This window comes from Nyctereutes procyonoides, unplaced genomic scaffold (genome assembly GCF_905146905.1).
Source record: "Nyctereutes procyonoides isolate TBG_1078 unplaced genomic scaffold, NYPRO_anot_genome, whole genome shotgun sequence".
In the NCBI taxonomy this organism is placed as follows: Eukaryota; Metazoa; Chordata; class Mammalia; order Carnivora; family Canidae; genus Nyctereutes; species Nyctereutes procyonoides.
This window is the reverse complement of record NW_026575052.1, coordinates 35,049,087-35,069,822: the sequence shown is the minus strand read 5'-3', so window position 1 is coordinate 35,069,822 and position 20,736 is coordinate 35,049,087. Positions and strand designations below refer to the sequence as shown.

The window sequence follows — 20,736 nt, the reverse complement described above, 5'->3', positions numbered from 1 at the left end:
ACCTTTTCCGTTGGCCTATAAGCACCCTATGTGCACACAATTAGGATGGATGTAAATGTTCAGGAAACATTTGATGCAAATTAACAAAAGAAGTCTACACCAGTACCGAGCGCCTAAGAACACTGATCATCTTGAACAGAAACTGTGGTAGAAACTGTTCTCAAATGTATTATTTTCCCACTTGTGAACATGACTTTGGTTACAATCAGCAGGGAGAGCAAAAATATACAACAATCTTACTAGGGGTAAATGCCATCCAAGAGTGCTGCTATTTCCCTAAATGAATTTGGCTGCAAGAAGACAAATTACATATTATGTCTCAAAGATTTAAAAATAGGGGGAACTCAACCAACAATAGGGAGGCATATGAATAACAGGAAAAACTCAGGAAAAACTCATTCCTTGACTTAAACCATAAAGAAATACATTGGCTAAAATGGCTGAAATGTCCAGAGGTGGCGGTGACGGTTGTGTGGTTTGATGAGACTTTTGAATCGCATTCTGAATGTTAGCCCACCTTCTCCTGGGTGTTTGCCTTTACCCTCACACTGCTTTCCCCCACGTTAGCAAACTGATCCCAACAGTTCCAGTCATCACATCTGCATACTAAAAGATCCATAAAGAGAATTTCTCCCCACTAGAGACTAGAGAATGTCCTGAGCTTCATTCTGATTGGACCAGGTTGGATCATGGGTCTATACTCGAACCAATCACTCTAGCCAAATCAATTATATTGATTGATTTAGCTAATCAAGGCCCATTCCTGGAGCTAGAAGAGGAGTCCACTCCACCCAACCAGTGCCTGTTACATGATGGGACAGATGGCATGGAACAGATGCTGGGGAGGAAACCAGACATTTCTGTTAGTGGAGGATTCAAGCTATATTTTCTTTACTCATTCATTGCGCAATAATTTATTGGAAATCTCCTGAATGCAAACACTTGATGCGTGAGCTCAAAAGACTAGGATGATGTGTAAAATGTAATCCTTGCCTGTGATTTTAAGTCCAGAAATAGTAACCCCTCTAATATTCAGGGAAAATCTTATAGAAAGGGTGGGGCTTGAGCTAGGTTGTGAAGATAAAGTTCAAGCAGGGAAGGAAACAGCAGGACCTTGCAGTCCAAGTACAGATTTGAAATCACATGGGCATGGAATTGGGGGGATCTAAGCAGCATGACAAAGCACTTGTAAAAATCGAATCTTGTGTACACACGGGTATATGTCCAAGGCAGAACTAAAAATAGGATTATGCTACACTGCTCCAGAGAGAGAACATTTTCTTGAAACGTTTAGTATTTTTTTTTTCCTTCTCCTTCTAAAGGCAGACCTCTCAACAGCTTCCTTCTTTACTTCTGCTTATTAATACAAATGAACATGTTTGGAGAGATTAGCTCCCAGACACTCCTGATGCCTGACCAGAAAATTGAATACTCAACATACACCGATGCCATTCAAGCAAGGTGTCCCTGGCCCGATGTCTTCACTTATCCTGTCTGCTCAGTCTCTCTCTCTCTCTCATACACACACACGTGCATTCTCACATAAACTCACATACAGAGTTATTCTCACTCTTTTTAATCATGATTGAACAGAACAAAATAGTTTTTTCCTGCAGTCTGTCTTGGCTGCTCTTAGAATATTTCATCTCATGGCCCTGTTGCCACTGGAATCTCCCAGGTTGATGGCATGTCCTTAACACCCAGGGTCCTCCACCTCCACTCTCACTCTAACTCCTCTGTGTTTCGCCTGGTCTCCTGCCATCCACTCCTACTCTGTCTTTGCACAATTGGCTTTTGCAAGAAAGACTCTTCTCTGCTAGCTTGCCATTGAGAACTAAGCAGTAGAGACGGTAGAGACTCACTCGGTTGAGCTTCCCACTCTTGATTTCAGCTCAGGTCATGACCTCGGGGTCATGAGCTCAGGGTGGTGGGATCAAGCCCCTCAAGGAGCTCCACTCAGCACGGAGCCTGCTTGCCCCCCCTCCACCTCCATCTGTCCCCCACCCCGACTCATGCACTCTCTCTAAAATAAATAAATAAATCCTCCCCCCCCAAAAAAAAAAAGTAAAAAGGATTCCGTCATCCAGATTTTTTCCTTATTGTATTTGGTCTTGAGCACACAAGTGAAAACCACATCACCTCTTAACTGATCGGCTCATCTGGTCTTCACTGGCTCCTGTCTTTATTGTTAGTCTCTGATCCGCTTCCTTCCCTACCTCTTCTTTTAAAAGTAATACCCCTCTGCTCTCTGCTCTAGCACCTTGTCTTCTATGTACAACGCTGGAAAGAATCTGCCTGGTAATATCTTTGATTTCTCCCACATGTAGGATTAAGACTCCCCTTGGACATCTATTTTATTCTTCTAAAATCAGTATTACTTAAAGTGCAAATTCTTAGAAAATCTGCTTCAGGATTATCCAGGATGCTGAATAAACATGCAGGCTCATGGACTGTGCCCAGGACCCACTGAATCAGAATTTCTGGGGGCACTCCGGGTGATTCTGAAACACAGTGAAGATTGAGGGCTGTTGCTCTACCCTTAGAAACTAAAGGAAATCACCCCACCATAGGAATACAAATTAAAACTTTCAACTCCTCTCCTTGCCATTCTCTAGTCACCTAAGTATATGTTTTCCACTTTGTTCTCTGCTTTCCTCCTTATCACCCAAGCTCACTGATGAAAAGCAAATGCAAAAGTAGTAAGTACCTCTGAGGACCAAGAGCTGTGTGTGACCACTCACACTTTCTCCGCCAGCCCTTGATATGACCGTTGAAATCAAGCTGTGGTTCTCAAAGTGTAGCCTCTGGACAGGCAATACCAGTACCCCTTGTTAGAAATGCAAATTCTTGGGCCCCACCCCTAGACCTGCTGAATCAGAAACTCCTCTCAATTTACTTTTTTGCTGCTTGACAAAAATTCAAAGAACAATTCATGGAGACATTTCTTCAACTGAATATATTTGTAACCTTCTCTAATCACCATTTATCATCAGCAAACCATACTCTACTCTTTTCAAATGTGTATATACCATCTACCCTGACAAGCCTCCTCCTGTGTTTCCAGAAAACCCATCCAAGAGCTGAGTGTTTTATGAATTGTTACCTCTGAGTACCCATAGAGGTAAGGCAATGAGGACATTTTTTTTATTAGAGAGACAGCTTTTTTTTTGTTTTTAAGATTTTATTTATTTATTCATGAGAGACACAGAGAGAGAGAGAGAGAGAGAGAGAGAGAGAGGCAGAGACATATGCAGAGGGAGAAGCAGGCCCCATGCAGGGAGCCCGACATGGGACTCGATCTTGGGTCCCCAAGATCACGCCCTGGGCCGAAGGCAGGTGCTCAGCCACTGAGTCACCTGGGCTGCCCTAGAGAGACATCTTCAAACTAGATGTAAAGAAAATAGTCTTATTTAAAGTTAAAAAACGACATTGAAAATGGAAATAAGTCACTAAAAGTAGGCCCCAAGGAAAATGTCATTAAACCAGAGAAAACAAGGCACTAGAAAACATGTATGAAAATACACACTTGGGCAGCCCGGGTGGCTCAGCGGTTTAGCACCGCTTTCAGCCCAGGGCGTGATCCTGGAGACCCAGGATTGAGTCCTGCATCGGGCTCCCTGCAGGGAGCCTGCTTCTGCCCCTGCCTGTGTCTCTGCCTCTCTCTGTGTGTGTCTCTCATGAAAAAATAAATGAAAAATCTTAAAAAAAAGAAAGAAAAGAAAAAGAAAGGAAAGAAAAGAAAAGAAAGAAAGAATACACACTTAACAAACACCCTGAAAATTTCTGGGGTACCAAAAAAATACTAGCTCTTGGGAGAGGGATGGTTCCATTAAAGAAATCATTTTAAATTTTCCTGGTCTCAGTTTTGTATTGTACTTCTCCATTTCTTTATTCTCTCCATTAATTTCCTCATTACACCAAAGAGATTAACCCTGTAATTACTGTTTTCAACATTTGGCTTGTTTGTACTGTTCACTAGCTTATAGTCCCACCATTTGGTTGGCATAGAAAATGTCAGCTGATGTCACTAGTTTTTGCTTTTTCTTTCTTTGGTATCATTGGAAACTGTAGAATAACCTGTGCTCAGAAGACTCCAGGTAATACACGATAAGTATATGACATCTACTTCTAACAATCTGGAAGGCCCTGGCTGAAAAGAATAGAAATACTTGACTCCAATGACCATTGACTGCCAGAAATGACTGGAAGAAACATGTCAAGGGGAGCCTGGCTGGCTCAGGCAGTAGAGCATGCATGTCGAGATCTCAGGGTTATAAGTCTGAGCCCCACTTTGGATGTAGAGATTACTTAAAAATAAAATCTTAAAAAAAAAGGGGGGGATCCCTGGGTGGCGCAGCGGTTTGGCGCCTGCCTTTGGTCCAGGGCGCGATTCTGGAGACCCGGGATCGAATCCCACGTCGGGCTCCCGGTGCATGGAGCCTGCTTCTCCCTCTGCCTGTGTCTCTGCCTCCCTCTCTCTCTGTGACTGTCATAAATAAATAAAATTTAAAAAAAAAGTTTAAAAAAAAAAAAAGGAGGAAATGTATCCACAGACCACAGCACAAGAGTACTTTAAGAATTGTACAAATTGGGATCCCTGGATGGCTCAGCAGTTTAGCGCCTGCTTTCTGCCCAGGGCGTGATCCTGGAGTCCTGGGATTGAGTCCCGCATCGGGCTCCCTGCATGGAGCCTGCTTCTCCCTCTGCCTGTGTCTCTGCCTCTGTGTGTGTGTGTGTCTCTCATGAATAAATAAATAAAATCTTAAAAAAAAAAGAATTGGACAAATTAAGAGATGTAGCATGCACCTTGTCCTGGAAACATACAGTCCCTACTCCTGACAGCAGACATAGGTGAATCAGCAAGCCTAAGCAGTCTTACTGCATGAGAACAAGAAATGAGGAAGGGGTGAGGAAGAAGGCTCTGCCAATGTGACTAAGAAATGGAGTCAGGATGAGTGATTAAGGAAAAATATGTAAAGCCTTTATTTATTTTTTATTTATTTTTAAAGATTTTATTTATTCATTTGAGAGAGATTGAGCATAAGTGGGGAGGAGGAGCGAAGGGAGAGGGAGCAGGAAACATGACACAGGGCTCCATCCTGGGACCCTGAGATCATGACCTGAGCCAAAGGCAGACACTTAACCCACTGAGCCACCCAGACACCCAGTAAAGCCTTTAAATGAGCAACAGAGTGGAACTTGAAGTGTAGGTGTTTCTAGACTTCAAGGTGGTAGAGGCAGCAGCCTCTACATGGATCAAGAAACCAGTCCCCTTCCACCAGATATATACAAATCTGTCCACCAAGATTCAAGATGCCAGATAACATATTCTGTATCCAAACCCAGTGGTATCTCTGGTGTGGCCTCAAGCAAGGGAAGTGGCCTGTTTAGAAGATGTCACTGAGTCCCTTCATTCAGGAAATCAATAGTCCTCAGAGTCTCAGGAATAGTGACTCCCCCTCTAGTCTGTGATGCTCCAAATATCTTTCTGCTTAGAATTGCTTTCTGGTATGTTTCTTCTAATGTATGATAAAAAATGGTACTCGGATAACTTTTAGGTTAGCTCATTTCTTCTCGCTCTGTATGAGTGTGACAGGCTGGCCATTCCCCTCTCTTTCACTACTGCTTTTCCATCAGAGAAAAGGAAGGAAATGTCCCCGAATCATCAAGTTTGGCTCTATAGAAGAGTCTCCGGCCAATTTTTTTGTTGAGATTAGATACCAAAGCCAAAATGTTTCACAGTTATGTGTACTTTTAATTGAGTTTCATTTCTCATTACCTCATGGCTACCACCAAAGTCCAGCAAGTACCATATATCACATTTAGTTTTACCATTGTATTGAGTAGGCATGACCTTACCCTTTGGAAAAAAAGGACACAGTCACTGCAGGAGCTAAGAGTATGGTTTCTTTCCGGGAAAAATAAGGCTCAAATCATTTTAAAGCTCCTTCGGTGAGCTTGAATTTAGTCCTGATGATTGTTTTCCTCTCCCAATTAAGCAAATTATAAGTATCCTTAGTCCTCAACAGTATCTCCAGTGGAGCTTCATGCCCTTTCCATGCACCATGCTTCTGCATTTTTGCTGTCTCATTAAGTCTCATTGGTACAGTCTACTTGGAAATCTTTTATAATTTACAAATCATGCTACTGCCAGAAAGAAGGAGAGGGAGGAGGAGGTAAAGGGGGAGAAGGAGGAGGAGAAGAAGAAAAACAGCAATAAAATGATTTGCTTTTTTCATGGCCAACAAAATTAAAATCAATTACAGTAATGTGAAGTAAAATCCAGATTTAATAAAGGCATTGGGTTGTACCATGTAGCGTGTGGTTCTAAAGACTTGTTTGTTTCAAGAAGATGACAGATGGGAATAATTTTAGTCATTTTGTAGTTTCATATTCTAACACTTAAAGTTGTAGATTGGACCACTGCTTGACAAAGTGTAATTTCTATGTTTATAGTACAGAATAGTTGCTCTCTCTTCTTCCCACTTAGTTAGGCAGGAAATCTTTTCCCATAAATGAGCCCATGTATTGCATTGACCATTGACCATCAGTCCCTGTTTCCTGCCTCCCAATAAAATGAGATTGCAGGTCTCTTTCACTCTGTTGGCAGATAAAGTGGAGCCAGGTTACTAAGGGAATTGAATGATCCTGCTATTTTGACCATGGCTTTCCTCTCTCACATTCTCTTCCCATTCAACCTGTTTTGGTAACATTGCCGTTCTGAAAGGAGCAGAGACAATAAAACATTCCAAGGCAGGTCCCCCTCATATGTGAACTTGAGCTTTCCATCTGTGTTTTTGTTTCACCTCTTTCTGTCAGTGACCCTCTCTGATTCTGCTCCACCTCTTGGACCCAGTTTACAGTAAAATCATCCCTAAGTCCTCAGAGGGTATAATGTAATTACAAAGGGAAGGGATTAGAGAAATGTTAAAAGTTGAAAAATCTTAATTCAAAATCTAGTGGAAGCTGAGAGCTTGAGATGCTATAATGAGAAATTAATGAACTGTTGTCCAGCAAAATACAGGATGCGCTCAAGACAAAGAATAGAATCTGAGCAGTAAAGACTCCAAAGTATTCAAGCATCCTATTAAGAAATGTAAAGGAAATGACCCACACCAATAAAAGAAACAAACAACGTAAAAACAGAAATAGAATATAGCCACAAATAAAGACTTTATTTTCCAAAGTAATGAGGCAGCTGATACTAAAATAGAACAGCAGGTTAGAAGAAATGAAGCAGAATAAATCTTAAAATAGATGATGATTCAAATTCTGAGGGGAAACATGCATTCATTCTTTGAACAAAAATTTATTGAGCAGCTATTGTATCTAAGGTGCTGCTCTAGGTGCTAGGGGACTCTAATGTTCAAGGCTGAAGAGATCCCTGTTATTATTGTGGAGTATATACTGAAGTACAGAGAAATAGTTAAAAAAAAAAAAAGGAAAGAAACAAAAGAAAAAATTCAGATGTTCTATCAAAATCCCAAATACTAATAAATGCAATGTCAGTAATCTCACAATTAAAATAGAATGGGCTATATAGTAGATAGCGACTGAGTGGCCACACTAGAAGGGATGGTCAAAGCTCTGTGAGGAGATAGCATTGAATCCAAGATTTGAATGACAAGAAGGGAACAACCTCCTAAAGACTGGTGTCTGATGCAAAGGAATCCAAGACTAGAACAAACTTATGCTGTTTGAAGAATATAAACATAACCACCTTCTGGAATCTGTAACTGGGGTCATCTACACTGTCTATCATTCTGTCTCCATGTCTTCAGATGCCAAACAGTGAGTAGGGCACCATATTAATCACCCTTTGTCAAAGTAGATGTCAGCCGAGGGCTAGGATGATAGGAGTAACAGTAGCTTCTACTTACTGTGTACTTTTTACTACCAGGTGCTTTCTACTTGCTATCTCATTTTATCCTCAACCATTATTTTCCCCAAAGCTGAAAGAGACAACTTGTCCAAGGTCACATAGTGCATTAATCCCCCTGCAAAGTTCTGATTATTCCACCACACCAGACCATTTCCCATTAAGCTACATTGGAAAAGGGCAAAGGGACATATCAAATGGAGAAATAAAAAATAGTAGTGTGACTGGCTGAAATTTTTCTACAGATTTGACTTATTTGATGATTAGCGTGCACATTTCAGATTACCACATTTAATGGCTAAAATCCATGATGTATTTGATTTCGTACCAAAATAACACAAAGCTAGAGAACTACTTCTAAGATGGAAGGGAGACTTAACTCCATAGATCATTTAATGATTATAAAATATTTTACTTTGGGTGAAGAATTATGACAAAGAATTGAGTATATTTAGTAAAATAAAATAAAATGTAGCATTTGTGTGGTCCAAAGGGAGCCTGATTCAGCCATGATATCCATCATGGGAAAGTTGGAATTAATTAATTGTACAGTACGTATACCCTGTACATTGTTTTGCCCTACTTTAGGGGCCAGAAAATGAGCAGCAAAATTCTCATAGAGACCTCCTCCAAATGCATCTCCTTATCTGCTCTTGTCCCTTGCTACAGGGGGGCCCTTGTGCATCTGCTTTCTCACACATGGAGCCCCCAACATGACAGCCACTCTGGGGGCAGGGATGGGACTACAGTATCATAAGGAATACACAGAAGGGGGAAGGAGGATAGTTCTGTATCTCTTCCGAATTGGAAAATGTTTATTTTCCAAGTCTATGGGTAAAATGGAGCTCTGCTGATAACATTTTTATTTTCCACAAATGTGTTTTTCGGCACTCTGAATATCTTCCTATCCCATTATAGAAAAACCTTTGAAACTTGTTTTTAATACAGGTAAGCAACTAAATGAATTAACATAATTTATTTCTATGTAAATCACATGCTTTTTAGAAACACAAGAGTAAAGTGGATTACCTCACAAACAGCCTCCAATGCCTCAGGTTTTTCTTTTTGTTTTTTTCCCACAGCACATCTACCAGTTATAGAAATGTTTACCAGAGAGAAGAACTATCTAGATAAGGTTCCATACATGCATCTCATGTAAACTGTGTTCATCTTGCTCACAGTCCGAATGATGCTGTTGTGAAAGCCTTCCCTGGGGTAGCAGATAACGTGTCAAGAATACAAAGAACATAGGAAATTTGCCCCTATTATCGAGGAAATGATAGTGTAGTGGTATAATATTAGCTCAGAGAAGTTTGGTTTGTTTAGTTTTGATTCCTAGGGAAATTTACGCAAATGGATAAAATTGACATTGCTAGATACCAGAGGCCAAACTCAGGCCCTCCAAAGAGACACTGTCTATAGCAGTGCCACTGGTAGACAGATGATGGGCAGGAAAGCAGGAAAGAAAGGAAGGGAGAAAGAGAAAAGGAATAGAGGAAAATGTGGATAGAGAAGAAAAAGGGTGGAAGAAACAAGAAATCGGGAGAAGGAAAGTCAAAGTAGAGTGTGATAAAGCACCTCCCACTGTAAATAGAGGACCCTGGCTCCATCTGCCAGGGTCAGTGCCTAGGACTTCTGAGGTGGTGGGTGCTCTGTGGAACTCTTGAGGCTGCTCACCCCCCTCACCCCGCATCAGATGTGTTTTTATTTCTCCCAAACAACTGGCCATTTCTCACGAATATAAGAATAACCAGCTTTGCGAACTGGTATGTGCTTCATGGTTGGTTTCCCTTAACTTTTCCTCAAACATGCCTATTATATTATCCATAAACAAGCTAAAAATACATGGAAATCCCAAAGGAGCTGAAGGCAAAAAGCTTTGCAAGGCCTTGAGGAAAGTGGCCAACTTTTTGATGTCCTAGTTCTTAAAAGTGATGAAGCCAGCTTAGTATGATTTCAAGGTACTCTACGGACTCTCTTCCCTACCTCCATCCCTTCCTTGAGCAAATATTTGTTCACTGAGGCCTGAAATTGATTTTTTAGGGGACAGAGTTTTTCATTTCATAATCAGAAATGATTTTAAATGCATATTCACTCTCTTGGGTAAAGTAAAACATTGACTTGAAGTTATCACTTGCAGGTTGGTTGATCCCTTTCCTGAGAGCAGGGCAGAAGGCCCACCTGATGGTAGAGAACTGGTACTCCATTCTAAGAACACCTGGTCAAAGGGGGGAAGCTAGGGATAAAGAACTCAGAATGGCCACTGTCCAGGTTTGTGGAGCACCCCTCCGCTGACTTGTTAATGTAGCTCAGAAGAAGATCTATGAGCTGACCCTAATTTTTCCAGCCTCATCTTTCACCAGCAACCCCCACCTCACTTGCCCCCCCACACCTTGCCCTTCCACTCTCCAGGCATCTTGAACTACTTAGAGGTACCTGAACTTGCACATTCTTTTCAGTTGCTCCTTTTCTGTGGAACATATTACCCATCTCACATCCATCCCTTTCATCTGGGTCATCTGGGTCATAACTGAGATGAGATTTACTACAGGAAACTTTTCCTGGCCCTCCAAGGCTGGGTTGATACACACCCCATACGTCCCCGAAGCATTTTCACGGCACAGATTTTAGCACCTTTTACATTGAGGGGTAGTTTCCTGGTTTCTTGTCTGTTGTCCTCTCTAGATTTGATCTCCTTAAGTGTGTTCACCTCTGTATCCTCAGAATTTAGTATAGTGCCTAGCGCAAAGTTTCGATTAATAACTACTGAATGAATGAATCAACTGCTTTCATTCTGCATCTGTCACCAAAAGAGGAGGAGTGTAATTGGTGGAAAAGCTTGTGCAGAGATGTGACACTGAACTCATACATATATTTTCCCTGGTACTGAACATCCATTGAAATAGCAGAAGAAGATATAATGAAAAAAATAAATCCATATTAGTTCTTATATTTGTCAGGGTAGAGTATCTGTTACATGAAACAACACCAAACCTTGATGGACTGAACCATAAGAGTTCGTTATTTATCCACATTATACAATGCCAGAGCTGGGGTGGGTGAGCAGTGTTGCTCTTTCCATTATCTGCATCCACTCAATAGTCAGGATGAGAAAAGAAAGCAAAGGGAATCACATGGGAGGATTTTTAGGAGCCAATTTGGAAGAGGCATACATCACTCCTACTTGCAATCCACTGGCAATAGCTCTGTCACGTGGCCCCTCCTAATTATAAGAGGAAAAGAAGAAAGGGGTCAGTGCAGTCTTCTATGCCCCCCACAAACAAGGAAGGATGCCTTCAACCAACCAGAAATCTCGAAGAATTTCTCAAAGCCACAAAGCTATTGGGATTGGATTGGTGGATATAAATGAAGAGAAGAAACCATAGCTGAGAAGACACTCGAAAAGAAACAAAAGAAATTCAAGCAGGAGAAAATTACTGCAAAAATAAAATCAATTCCAGAAATACTTTGAAGTTGGAATCAACAAATGCAAATCACAGGAAGGATTTCTAGAGCTGTTGTCAGGGAAATTAATGTTGGAAATTGCATTCAGAAAAAGCTGGGCTGCCCCACACTGAGCAGCAGAGAACATCACTGCTCGCCCCAGGAGGACATCTGGTGTGATTGTCAGGACAGGGCAGCAAAGCAGAGCAGGGTGTGAAATAACTGCGCCTCCATAAAGACAGCCGTAGAAGAAAAAGAAAATGAGCACATTACTCCAGTGTTTTTGTCAGGCTAAACTGCTCAGTATAGCTCAGTGTAGTAGGAGTTTTAAATATGAAACTCTGAATAGACATGGGGCCCCCAAAAAACAGCCCAGGTAACTTATCACTGGAGATGAGTAGCACCCAGAAGACAAGCTTTGAAACACACATTTTGCCGCCACACATCCTGTCCCTTCTCCACAATAATCAGAAGGAGGACACTGTAATCAGAATGAGAAGCAAACAGAGATCCTCATAGATGAATCTAGATAGACATCCAGGGATGACAAATTAAAAAAGAAAAAAGGCAACACCCCAAAAGGGGATGCCAAACGCAACAAACAGCTAATATTTGAAGAACAAATTTAAAGTGGAAACAGATGAAGAATTTGAAATATATGTGGTTGATATTCTCAGAGAAATTTAGGATTCTATCAAACCCATAAAACAATAATAGTCTGTAGCAAAAAGGAAACAGGGCAGCCTGGGTGGCTCAGCAGTTTGGCACCGCCTTCAGCCCAGGGCGTGATCCTGGAGACCCGGGATTGAATCCCACGTCAGGCTCCCTGCACGGAGCCTGCTTCTCCCTCTGCCTGTCTCTGTTTCTCATGAATAATTAAGATTTTAATTTAATCAAGATAATTACCTAATTTGTTGGGGGTAAAAATGTCATCAATCAAATAAAAACTAAATAGAGGGGTTCACTGGTGTTGGGAGATGTCCCACCAGCCTCTTGCATTTCTGTACATCTTGCACAGTGATGACTGCCCATTGTTTTATACTGTCTTTTCAAGAATATTTACTTAGTGAATGCCTTGGAAGAGAGTCTCTCTCCAGAGCAGGGCATACTGACTATTCAGTATAATGAAAATGTTTCCCTCGGGGGCAAAGGCAGACATGCTTAGAAAAGTCAGGATCCCTGAGCTCCAGGTTCCTCTGTTGTCACACAGCCCCTTGTTGTACAGGCAGTGATGTGGCCCTTTCTGTGTCTCCCTGTGGGAGTTAGGACTCAAAAAACCACCATAAATGCTTAGAGTCTGGCCACTGCTATTCTGTGAGTAATTAACCGGTTTTGTCTCTGACTTAGAAGTCTCAAGTCTTCTTCCAGGATCCATGAAACTGTGGCAGGCTAACTCACAGGTAGAGTAAAATCTCGGACCCTTCACAGTTCTCAACAAGTATTATAATGAATATACTGAGGCCCTAAAAGAGTGAACTATAAGATCAAGTCAAAGCATTCTCCCAGAATTCCACCCCCAAAATAAATGTGGGTTAAGTGGAGAAACATATAGGACGGTTCCACAGACTCCAATAAGAAATAGGAATTCTGAAAGAAAGAGAAGTAGATAATCAAGAAAAATAGGAAAAACTTCTCCCAAACCTAAAAGAAAGAAATACTTAAATTGAAAATGCCATAACATCTCAGTGAATCACTCCACAGAGTACTTAGTGATTATGAAAGGAGAAGCGTACCTCTGTAATGGCACATCCCTTTCTCCCATTGGAATGAAAGCTTTGGGCAGAAAGCAAGCAATCAGTAATACTAAACTAACAATAATGGGACAAAGTGACTCATGTGCTTTCTTATGCCCTATGCTAAGAAGGAACCAATATCCCTTCTAGAATATGCTTGCCAAAAAAGGTTTACTCTGAACCTAGACGTGCGGATGCAAGAAGACAAATCCAAACTGAAAGACTATAAAACTACTAGCCTGAACTCTTCATTCAGAAATATTAATGACATAAAAGACAAAAAGGCAAGGGTGCTGTTCTAGATAAAAGGAGAATAAAGAAAAAGGATGACCAAATGCAGTGCACAATCTTTAACTGGAGCCTTTGATTTAAGAAAAAGCTAGAAAAAAAAAAAAAAAGAAAAAGCTAGAAAAAAAAAACATGGTTGGAACAAGTAGGGAAATGTGAATATAGACTATATATTCAATAATAGTATTGTATCAAATAAATGATGGTATTATATCAAGTTGACTCATACTTAATCCAAGTTAAATATTTTTTTGGTGTGATTATTGTTCTGAGGTTATGTAGGAAAACATACTTGTTCTTTAGGAGATATATGCTGAAGTATTTAGAATAAAGTGCCATTAATGTCTGCAACTTACTCTTAAATGGGTCATAAAAATTATATTTTTATATATATAGTTTTATATAAAAATTATATATAATCCGTATAATCTCTATATATGAAATTTATATACATACACATACATATAGAGAGCTACAGAGAGAGAAAGAAAAGAAAATATAGCTAAATGTTAACAGTTGGTAAAACCCAAATATCTGGGTATCCATTGTATTATGGCAGGTTTGCAAAAGGTTCGCAAACTCTCAAAATAATAAAGGGGAAATAATAGATTGTAGATGCCAGTCAAATGCCAGAAAAGATTAACACAAAGGGAAGCTATATCTACACATACTTAGGAGGCATCTCATAAATCAAAAATTTAAAGATAATACCATACATTTTTTTCACAGAGCCATAAACAGTCTACATGCAAATCACTCTGGATATGGGTACTAAGATAAGGACATAGTATCTCCCAAGTTCTGAGAGAAATTTACTTTGAAGATAGAGTTCTATATCCAGCCAATTAAAATTTAAGTATGAGCACAGAGAGAGAAAGAGAGAAGAAGAAGAAAAAGTATTTTCAGTTACATAAAGAGTAAGAAATTCTACATTCCACAGATATTCCTGAAATAATTAGTTGCAGATATGCCGCAACACAATGAAAACTGAATCCAGAAAAGCTGAAGATGTGGAACCCAAGAGATGGCATGCAAAGAAATCGGGAGCCATGAGCACATAGCATTAGAGATATGAAAGAGTTACAAGGAAAAAAAGACTCAAATTTATATATTATTTAAAATGTATTTAGGTGACAAATGCATAAGCAAGATAATTTCTTCAAGAGATAAGTAAGTCCCATGACGGCAATAATCAGACACTGTCCTGGGAAGGGATGCCCTGCATAAAATCACTGCTCTCCGTACATGAAAGCAATTACCTACATGCAGGGTGAACTCGACCCTGCAAATACTCTGGAACTGAAAAGCCTTTAAATTCATATTGATCCCTTCTGTCTTTTAAGATGTTTCAGCCAGAGAAGATACAATATGACCAAGATTCTGCGGAGATTTTGTGAACTGATAGACAACACCAAACTGCAAGCCCAACATCCAAGACTTTTATTTTTGTTGTTGTTGTTCATGTACATGAGCCAAGTTAGAACTAGCCACTGAAAAATAAGGAAAAGGAGGCTATGCCTTGGCATTACAAGGTCACAGGTGTGTTTCAGGAATATAGGAACAGTGATTTTACCTAGAAAAAGTTATAGAATGATATTATAATATTTGTCTTATTAAGGAGAATTATTGCAGGGAGCAAGTTTAAACAAACTAATTGTGGATTGGATTCTATTTCTGTCTTTTCGTGTAAAAAGTATGTGTGTGTGTGTGTGTGTATGTGTGTAACATATGAGGGAGGTAGAGAGAGGACTCCAAGAAAGAGTATCACGCTCCCTTGTGTCCTCCCCTGTTCTCATTTGAATGACAGCTCTGACCGCAGGACAGGGGCTACGGTGCCTCCAAGCCAAGCAAAGCCCAAAGGCAGAGGATGGAGTCTGTTTCTGTATCTTCTTTCTCCCCCCTTTGCTGCCCAGAGCATACTGTGCTCCCGAATGTACTTCAACTCCCCAGGAGTACTGCGGGAGCATGTGTGCTTTCAGATGGCCCAATCCTTCAGAGTTTTGAGGAGCAGAGGGCTGTCTGGGGATCCCCCCTTCTGCTTCTCTCGCAGACCTTGGCCCCCCTGCAGAACTGTATCCTAAGGCTGACCCGGCTCAGCGGGGGTGGGGGGTGGGGGGTGGTGGCAGATGGACTGTATTTGGTACACTCCCAGGAAGCCAGTGCAAATGCTTTTAGGAGGTCAGTGCCCTCCGACTGCGAAATGATAATATGCTAAATTACGTGCGTAATTAAATTTCACCCCAACAGCATACCATAAAATTGGAAAAGCAATTCCATCACCCAGGATCAATGTGCATAAAGTACACACAAAAGGACCAAAAGTTCTCATGAGTAAACTTGTGTTTGTGCTTTGGCTGAATAGTCAGAGGTCCATTTCTACTATAGGTTGATGAATGGTGCACAGTTAATTACCACTTAATTATTTGTCTCTTTTTCCTTGTGTTGCTGCCATATAGGTTAGAAGTGACAGGGATGAGATTTTATTTTTTTTTTATTTTTTTAGGGATGAGATTTTTGTTAATCTCCCCCAGTCAAGCATCCAAGGGATATTCTTCCTATTAGATTTTACCATCCTATTCACAAGTGTTTTTATTTTTTGTTTATATATTTTTTATTTTTTTAAAAGATTTTATTTATTTACTTGAGAGCAGAGAGAGGGAAAACACGAGTAGGGGGGAGGAGGAGAGGGATAGGGAGAACCAAACTTCTTGCTATTGTGGGGCTCGATCCTAGACCTTGAGATCATGACCTGAGCCAAAGGCAGATGCTTAATCGACTGAGCTACCCAGGTGCCCCTATGTTGTTTTTTTTAACCGTGCAAAAAAACACATCAGGTTTAGAGAAACTGAGCTAAGAGGTAATCTGGTATAGCTGCTATCTCATGAATATTCAATGATATTGTGCTATAACAAATTCTTAACAACTAGTCTATAGGTACATCAACGTACTACAAATAACACTGGGTAAAAAAGTAAAAGAAACAATCTAGCACCAAGCCCAGGATCTGATACTTAGCTGACAGTTGAGAAATATTTGTAAGTGAATAAATGAATGAGTCCGTGAATAAACAACTGATAAAACTCAGTTCTCCAGCTTCACAGGCCATTCCCATGAATATGAGGACACACCATTGCAGATGACAAATGGTCAGGGCAGAATGACAGATGTTTTAACAGTGGGTATCTGGGCCATAGACTACTCTCCCATTTAATTTTTTGTGAGTTCATTGCTGAACCAATTTGAAGCTTTGTTTCTAGGAAGTGTTGATCTATTCCCTTGAGATTAGTAATGGTAAATACAAGTCTTAGTGGACTGGCAGTGCATTGCTGTGGATGGCTACCTAGTAAGCACATGGCACTTTAGGTGATAGCACTTTATGGTCTCAGCAGAGCAAGTCTGGACCTTGAGGCTGAACTATTTCCTCATAAAAGCATAAACTGAAGGAGGTTGGAAAGCCAAGGAAATGGAAGGCAAGTCCACAATCTCTCCTGTTTGCTATATACCAAGATACTACTACTATCCACATACACGGTCCCAAAATTTGTATTTGTTTAAGGGATATGAATCTAAGATAGCCAGTGTCAGAGTCAGAGAGAAGGGCAGGAGCACCCATTCTTCCTGCTGGTCGTCACTTGCTCCTGGTCCTCTTAGTTGCCTCTGAATCAAAGAACCAAAAAGCAGCCCTATTTTACAAGCTGAACCACCCCCCCCCCAAGCTAACCTGATCTACCTCACTAGGAATGGATAACAGAGCACCAAGTACTCCATCAAAGACTAAGCCCTTACTTTTAGCTTGATCTTAAGGTTCCATTGACCTCCAACTATCTTTCCCAGAATGTTGTGAAACATGCTACACACACACACACACACACACACATATATTTGTATAGCTAGAGATAGAGATATCTATATTCATGTTAGTCAGAAACAACTGAATTAATATTGTATCTAATAGTCAGAAATTTATTAGGGTTAATGGAGCCTATAACTCAAAGCACGGACAATCCTTGCAATGATATCTTGGCTATAGAACTTGAATTTACGATTTCTTGTCCTTTTCTCTTTACCAACACCCCCTCTCACCGCCCCCAACTCAGGAAAGGAGACTGGCGGGGGAACCAAGAGTTTGGATTGCAAAATTGAGGAGAGTACCGAAACACCTGCTCTAGAGGACTCCTCATCATCCCCTGTAGATATTCAGCAACATTCCTGGCAGGTTTCCACAGACATTGAGAACACTGAAAGGTAAGTGGGAAGTTACCCTAAATAGGCTGCCAGTATTCCTCCAGTTAATACTCTTAGGGGCTGTGAAAGATGAGATTTTTCTCTTTCAGATTCAGCTTTTGTCTTCAAGATTCAGATTTCAGAAATCTCAGAAAACTGAGGTAACAGAAGGTAGAGAGTCCGAATCCTACAGTAGAATGATAGCAGAATTTCCCGCAGTCACAGGCTCCCAGGCCTCTTTTTATCCTATACTACCACACTGTGTCTCCATGGAAATGAAAACAGTGTGCTTCCTTGGGAGGGAAGACCGTTGAATCTAGATACCATCACAGCTCACTCCCTGGGCCGGGTACCAAAATTTCCATTTATCTAAAGAAGAAGAATCCACGATCATGCAAAGACGCTGTAAGTAGATTCCTGGATTTCAGGTGTAGGGAATGGCCTGCTGAACTGCTAGTCAGGAGCTAAGCATTCTGTCCATTTGACAGACAGTTGTTCCTAGAGGCCCCTTCTCAAACTTTCCCAGAATGTAGCTGATGGCCGCTTAGTGGTCAAAGTGAGCTAATGCATTTGTCTTAACAAGCAGTAGAGGGAGTTTCCTTCTTAAGAAGAAAAGATTCTACAGTGATTTAATTTCATTTGGGGAAAGGAAGCAATAATAATATAATAGTAAGTGCCATGGCTCATCTAGATGCTAAAAATGCCATTCTGTGAGGCTGGAGGATGAGGCCCTTGTTTACTGGCCTCCACAGTGATATCATGTCCTTTGCTACTAATGTCCCCAGAGCTGACACAAAGCAGTTGAATGAATACTGGGCAATTCCACTGAGGGCTTTGTGTGGAGTTGAATCATTGACAAGATAATGAACATTTTATTTTTTTTTATTTTTAGAAATGTAACACACAATGGCATTTATAGCCATTGTGGTTCTACTTTCATATTGTAATATAATTCTAAAGCTAATTACTGAATTTCTGTGTTTATAGAAAATTGAACCATGTGGTAATTATGTGCTATTAATAAAACTTGGATTTTGTATAAGCTTGGAAATCTAACAATTCAAACAATAAAGCTGTTTGGCACGGTCTGATACAGCTATAGACAAATGGTGAGGGAATGATTTATCTTAATTTATGAAATAGAAAATGCTTTGCTCCATTCCCAGGAAGAAATATCTGCCACAGTGCCATGATCAGGGCATAATCCATCAGAAAAGACATTTTCCCTTACAGAAACCTTGCACAGCAGCTATCTAAGCCTTCTGAATTTATAAGAAAGCCAGCTATGGCTGGAAATAAAAATAAGAGAGAGTGCAGTTGGGTTCAAGATGGTGGCATAAAAAGATGTGAACTTACTCCGTCCTATGGATCCAACAAATACACAATTATAATTTCCTCTGAAAAAGACCAAAAAATTGGATGCATGGAGCCTCCACAACAAAGGACAAGAAATACAGCACTGAAATGGGTACAAGAGGCAAAGACACTGCCTTGCCAAAAAAGACTACACCATAAGTGCTGTGACCCATAATCAGGAGGGACCTCAAAAAGTATATAACTTTTCCTAAGAAGTGGGGGGGCCTGTGCTCCACATCAGGCTTCTAACCTTTAGTTAGACCCTGAATGAGAGATACAAGTGCCCTAAATGCCAGGCTTTAAAAGCCAATGAAGAGTACATCCAGGATAACTATAAAACTCAAGAGACTAGAGAACCCACTCTTATGGACTCATGCACAGATTCACTTGCCCTGGGACCCAGCACAAAAACACTAATTTGAAAAGTACCTAGATCATAAATGAAGGAAACCAATTTACTAATCTTAAAGCACCTGACAGAGAGACAGGAAAATGTTGGGACTTTATCCAGAGACAGAGACATTGGTGGCCACTATATATGTGACCTCTTCCTACCCTGCTAAGTTTAGTGTCAGTGGGCACCATTTTGGAACTATCTCTCTAACCTGTTAGAGCTGGCAGGCATGCCCAGGTGAAAATCCCACTCACCATCAGAGCAAAAGCACATGTCACAGCCAGGCCAAGGTCCAATCCCACCCACCCGCATACCACAGATATAACCCTGGTACAGCATATGGGTATGTGCAGCCCATCAGAGAATAATCCTTGAGCACCTAGTTCTGGTGATCAGAGGGGATTGCATATCTGGGCTCCACATGACCTCTCCTGCCCAAAGACATTCTTCAAGGCTGGAAGAGGTAGTTGATTTGACTATTACATACAAACAAACACAGAGAATAAGACCAAATGTTTCAACAAAACATTATGTTTCAAACAAACAAACAAACAATAATAACAACAACAACAAAAAGACAAAACAGCAGAAAAAAATATTGATGAAAAAGACATAAGCAGCCCACCTGATAAGGAGTTTAAAGTCATGGTCATAAAGATGCTCAGTGAACTCAGAAGAATGGATGAACGTGGAGATCCTCAACAAAGAGATAGAAAATATAAGAAAGTTCCATAGAGTAGTTACAGAGCTGAAGAATACCATAAAGGATCTAAAAAGTATAAAAGTATACTAAAGGGGTTCAAGAGCAGACTGGATAAAGCCAAAAATCTCATCAACAAGCTAGAAGAGAAAGCAACAGAAGTCATCTGGGCAGGAGAACAAAAAGTAAAAAGAATTGTAAAAAATGAAGATAATTCAAGGGACCTCTGAGATATCAAGTGGAATAATGTTTATATAATAGAGGCTCCAGAAAAAGAAGAGAGAAAAAAAAAAAGGCCAGAAAACTTATAGAAAGAAACCAGAAACTTGAAGAGATAATAGTTGAAAACTTTTCTAATCTGGGCAAGGAATCTAGATTTAAGAAATAGAGAGTCCTGAATAAAAAGAACTCAAAGAGATCCACAAGACATATTATAATTAAAATGGTAATTATAATTATAATTAAAATGGTAAATTATAATTAAAATGGTAAAAGTTAAAGATAAGAGAGAATCTTAAAAACAGCACAAGAAACCCCGTAAGTATGCCATCAGAGTTGTCAGCAGAAACCTTGCAAGCCAGGAGAGAGTAGCTGAAAGGAAAGTGCTGAAAGGAAAAAAACTCACCAAGAATTCTCAGCAAGTTGGGGCACCTGGGTGGCTCAGTCAGTTAAACCTTGGCCTTCGGCTCAGGTCATGACCCCAGCGTCCTGGGATCAA

General features: G+C 40.4%; 1 protein-coding gene across 2 annotated transcripts in view; it reads left to right on the top strand.

Annotated features, from left to right (window-relative positions):
• RGS7BP (regulator of G protein signaling 7 binding protein) overlaps positions 1-20,736 on the top strand; it is a 101,922-nt gene that overhangs the window by 60,168 nt on the left and 21,018 nt on the right. For both annotated transcript variants that reach the window (XM_055332924.1, XM_055332925.1), the window contains exon 4: positions 17,442-17,589. In XM_055332924.1, the coding sequence (XP_055188899.1) occupies positions 17,442-17,589 (148 nt within the window). The remainder of the gene's footprint in view (positions 1-17,441; positions 17,590-20,736) is intronic.